At 55.4% G+C, this 4,901-nt stretch overlaps 2 protein-coding genes across 2 annotated transcripts; both read left to right on the top strand.

The window, feature by feature from the left end:
- Nucleotides 1-464: 464 nt before the first annotated feature.
- On the top strand, nt 465-3,284 carry PTSG_13212 (uncharacterized protein; the record flags this gene model as incomplete). The annotated part of the gene is made up of 6 exons (XM_004987458.1): nt 465-488; nt 603-745; nt 892-984; nt 1,257-1,410; nt 1,578-1,739; nt 2,907-3,284. 6 exons carry the CDS (start codon nt 465-467, stop codon nt 3,282-3,284), a joined length of 954 nt encoding a protein of 317 aa, XP_004987515.1.
- Nucleotides 3,285-3,641: 357 nt separating this feature from the next.
- On the top strand, nt 3,642-4,824 carry PTSG_13211 (uncharacterized protein; the record flags this gene model as incomplete). Its single annotated transcript, XM_004987457.1, has 3 exons — nt 3,642-3,812; nt 4,081-4,311; nt 4,733-4,824. Coding segments are annotated over 3 exons (494 nt in total), but the record flags the coding sequence as incomplete, so codon positions are not given.
- Nucleotides 4,825-4,901: the final 77 nt, after the last annotated feature.

Here is a 4,901-nt window from a genome sequence, read left to right as displayed (position 1 = left end):
TAGAGTATCGCTGATATGATTTATTCCCTCTCGTTGTGTCAGTCGTCCTTATTTCGCGTCCGCATGCCACGTCCTCTGCGCCCTTTTGCCGTCTCACCGACCATGTCTAGTCTTGTGCCCCTCTTGTCCTTACGCGTCACGTCCCGTTCGTTATAGCCACCGCCCTCCTCTCTTCTTCCTCCATTCGTTATTTTCTGTGTGATTATTTTTTTATTTTATTTTTTGATTTAGCTATTTCGTCTTTTTTTTTATTTTTTCTTTTTACTTTCTTTCTCTCCCCTACATCCCCACTTACATTCTCACACAAACACACACGCACGCACGCACGCACACACACACACACACACGCGCACACACACACACGCACACACACACACGCATACACACACGCGTGCGCGCGCGCTCGCAGGGATCTTGTGGCGTTTATTCGGGCCAAATACCAAGACAAAGCCTTTGTGCGGCCCATGGACGCAGCTGTAGCTCAGAAGGTACCTGGTGGCTTGTGCTTGGAAAAGCGGGGGTGCGAACTGATTCCATATCCCGCCACACTCACGAAGCTCACAATTTTCACAAACCCCATATGCTGCCGTGCTTGTGGCCAGGGCCTTGTGGAGGCGGTGATCACGGACAACGTCTTCACGGCGTTTACATGCCTTGCCTCTGGCGCACGTGCGAACCACCAAATTGTGCTTGTGTCTGGTCATACAGCCTCCCTCCTGCACATTGCTGCAGCCTGCGGCCAGCTGTAAGTGGATTGCTCGTAAGCGCAAGCGTGCATTCGTGCACGAGGTTGACAAGGAGAACATGTGTTGCGTGTGACATGCGAACGTACATGAGTTACCACCTTCTCATACACGTGCGCTCCCATCCAAACTGCCATCTGCATCACAGCGAGTTGTGTGAGCTGTTGCTGTTCCATGGCGCCAACCCGACACTGGAGGACTCATCGGGCCGCACCCCAGCAGAGGCCGCACGTGCCACAGGGTACGTGTGTCTGTGCCTGTGTGTCTGTGCCTGTGTGTTTGTGTGTGTGTGTGTGTGTGTGTGTGTGTGTGTGTGTGTGTGTGTGTGTGTGTGTGTGTCTGCCTGCTTGGACGAGGTACAACTCTACTCATCCCTCATGACACCGCCTGCGATGCAATACGCTTTGCCCAGCACACACACACACACACACACACACACACACACACACGCACACACACACGCACACACACGCCCCCAAGTCCTCACCCCCTTGCGCCCTTTCTCACACACAGGTGTCTCGATTGTGCGGTGAGCATCTCGCTGCACACCATGGCGCCGCTCCGCCGCTTGTGCACATTCATTGCTCGCAGCGGCGGTGCGGATGTGTGGTCCGGTGACGCCAACGCAACGCCTGGAGCTGGAAGGATAGCCGCTGCCACGAACAAGGTGTGCATGCGTGCGCATGTGCGTGTGTGTGTGTAAACGTGTATGTGAATGTCTGCGTGTTTCAAAGTCACACTGCTGAGTGCGGTATTGCCCGACCCTTTCTCTCCTTTTTCTTCCTCTTTCTCACCTTCCCCTCCCATCGTCTCCCCGTTCCCCTGCACGTGCAGGCGCTGTCAGAGCTGCTGTCTGACATCCACGATGACGTTGAGCGACGAGAGCTGGAGGAGTTGTGGTCCGAGAGCACGAAACACCGACCGCACATTCAGCAGCAGGCGCTTCCACTCCCGTTCCTCCCCGTCTCCACCATCTTTCCTCCGCTGAGACAGCAGGTGCAGTGGTGCCCTTGCACACGCGACGCTACTGCTTTGTGCCTGTTTGTTTGTTTGTTTGTTTGTTTGTTTGTTTGTTTGTTTGTTTGTGTGTGTGTGTTTCATTTGTCTGTGTGTATGTGTGTCTCTACATGTTTGCCCGATCCTGCCACCAAGTCCACTCACGCACCAACTCGCATCCGCCCCCCCAACGAACCTATTATCGGCGACAGGCACGACAGAAACTCGCGCTGTTTGATTGCGGCGGGCTGTGTGCGCTTGCACGGGACGTTTTGTGCGAGGTGCTGGTGCGGCGGCGCGTGTGTGATGACGTGACGACTGCACGCCAGCGTCTCAAGACGATGGCACACACCCTCACTGGGAAGAACACGGGGGCAGTGGAACACGATGAAGAGGAGGAAGCCAGCACACGAGAGCCCACGTCACCAGACACACGCAAACAACAACAACAACAACAACAACAACAACAACAACAACAACAACAACAACAACAACAACAACAACAACAACAACAACAACAACAACATGATCACGATGCTGGGGCAGCGGTGGTGGCCGCCTTGCATGAGCACGGAGCGACAACGACAGCAGAGGTTGCAGTGCCACACGCCGACAGCACGATGCGTGGTAGTGGCGGTGATGGTGGTGATGATGTTCGTGGCAGGGAACAGCACACCGCGCCAGTGGAGGTGCATGAAGCAGATGTGTCACACGGGAGGAGGGTGGAGGTGGCCGATGACGCGAGTACGCACGATGGTGGTGGTGGTGATGGTGGTGGTGATGATGATGGTGGTGGTGGTGGTGGCCAGCAACATGACACGGGCGGCAAACGTGCAGCTGACAATGGGCAGGCAGCGGTCGCTCGAAGAAGACAGGATGCTCACGCAGTCCCACGACATCACCAACATCAGCTCGGCCAGACAACGACCGCTGTACACGACAGGCGTGTGGTCGATGCTGCAGATGACAGAACGGCGCTTCTACAGCAAGTTGAACAGCAACAACACCAGGTATGCGTGTCTGTGTGTCTGTGTCTGTGTTTTTGTCTCTCTCTCTCTCTCTCTCTCTGTCGTACACGTGTGTTTTGTCGTCACGCCCCTTTGCCTCTTCGCTTCCGGTCACCTCACCAAATTGCACTGCAACCAAAACGCGTGCACACGTGCGCAGATCAATCGGCTGGAGGGCACGGTGAATGACTTGCAGGCGACAGTGGCGACGCTGCGAGACCTCGTCGTGGCGTTGTTGGAGAAGAGACAGCCCACACAGCCCAAACACCACGAACACCACGAACACCACGAACAGCAGCAGCAAGAGGGGGAGGACTTGGGTGCAGAAGAAGAGGTGGTGCCAGCGATGCGGCAACAACAAGAGCAGGGTGTGGAGCCAGGGTCCCGTGTGGAAGATGCGGGCTCCACAGCGACACATGCAGTCACAGTCGCTCACGAGGAAGAAGAGGAGGAAGAAGAAGTGATGTTGTCGCCACCCTCTTCCCAGAACTCGCAATCCAACCTTGGCTTCATGGATGATGACGATGAAATGGTGTAGCGGCTGCCCTGTGTGTGTGCGTGTGCATGTGTGTGTGTGTGTCTGTACGTGCGTGTTTGTGTCTGTGTCTGCATTGTGTGTCTGTATGTGCGTGCATGTGTCTGTGTGTGCATGTGCATTGTGTTTGTGTCTGCTGCCCCTCGCCCTCCTTACCTTATTTTTGTATGTCGCGTCGTCTTTGTAAGACACGACACGATAAATAATTATCAAATGGGGTGTGGCGACGCCGCGTTCCTCCCTGCCCCACTTCTCCACACAACACAACAACAACACGATATCAAAACCCAGACCACACACGCCACAACACACATCGCATTCCACCTCACACAGCAACAGCAACACACGACTGCGAGCATCATGCCACGGCGAATGACTGTTGGATCCGGCGCGCGGGACATGCGCCGCAGCAAGCGCTGCACAAAGTCCGAGGCGAAGAAGGAGGCCCACGAGCTGGCAGACAAGTATGGCAGGGACAAGTGCGCCACGTACAAGGAGCTCGCAGACATGTTCCCCATGGACGACGAGCAGGTGCGGCTGTCGAAAAGTGAATGAGTCTGTGGAATAAGTGTGGACACGTGGGGCTTGTAACTGAGAAGGGAGAGGAGCGGTACGAGCAAGGAACCGACACACACGCACACACACACACACGTACGCACACACAAGATCACCTGCAAGCTTTGTGTACTGATGCCTGGTTGTGTGCTCGAGGCGCCTGCGTTTGTTGCTGCCTATTCACTCACTGTCAATCTACTACCATCCCATTCCCCCCCCCCACACCCTTGCACCCCCCGAACAGGATGGTGAGCCTGACATCTTCGATTTGTATGACAACGTCAAGGAGGACGCAGACGAGGAAGACGCTGCTGAGGCGTCGACCTCGCAGGACGCTGGCCAAGCGTCTGGTGAAGATGCTGCAGAGACGTCCACGTCCTCGTCCCAGGGCGGCGCCTCCAAGCCCAAGAAGACCAAGGGCAAGAAGGTCAAGTGGCCAAAGCTCCAGGACAAGGTCGAGAAGGAGCGTCAAGCCGTAAGTTCAATGACCATGGGCGGGGTGTGTGTGCATGTGCATGTGCATGTGCACTTGTCTCTGGGTGCTTGTCTGTGTGTGTGTGTGTGTGTGTGTGTGTGTATGGGCGTCTGTTTGTGCGTGTGCATGTGTGCATGTGTGCATGTGTGCTTGTCTGTGTGTGTGTGTGTGTGTGCTTGTCTGTGTGTGTGTGAGCTTGTCTGTGTGCGTGTATGGGCGTCTGTTTGTGCGTGTGCATGTGTGCATGTGTACAACTTGTCTCTGTGTGCGTGTGCTTGTGTGTGTGTGTGTGTGTGCATGTGTGCTTGTCTGTGTGTGGGCGCCTGTTTGTGCACGTGTCTCTCGCGCACCTGCTGCACTTCACTCGCACTCCATACTCAACCATCCCCACCTTTAATTTGTGTGCCCATCATATCACCAGATCATGGAGGAAGCAAAGCGCCTTGGCGACAGCCGCACGGAGCCCGATCCCCGCCACATCATCATCATCTACAACCCAGTCTCAGGCAACGGGTGCGTCGTTGTGCTTCCTTATGTGTGTGTGTGTGTGTGTGTGTGTGTGTGTGTGTGTGTGTCGTGTGTGTGTGTGT

This window comes from Salpingoeca rosetta (assembly GCF_000188695.1).
Source record: "Salpingoeca rosetta unplaced genomic scaffold supercont1.97, whole genome shotgun sequence".
In the NCBI taxonomy this organism is placed as follows: domain Eukaryota; class Choanoflagellata; order Craspedida; family Salpingoecidae; genus Salpingoeca; species Salpingoeca rosetta.
This window is presented reverse-complemented; position numbering and strand designations above follow the sequence as displayed.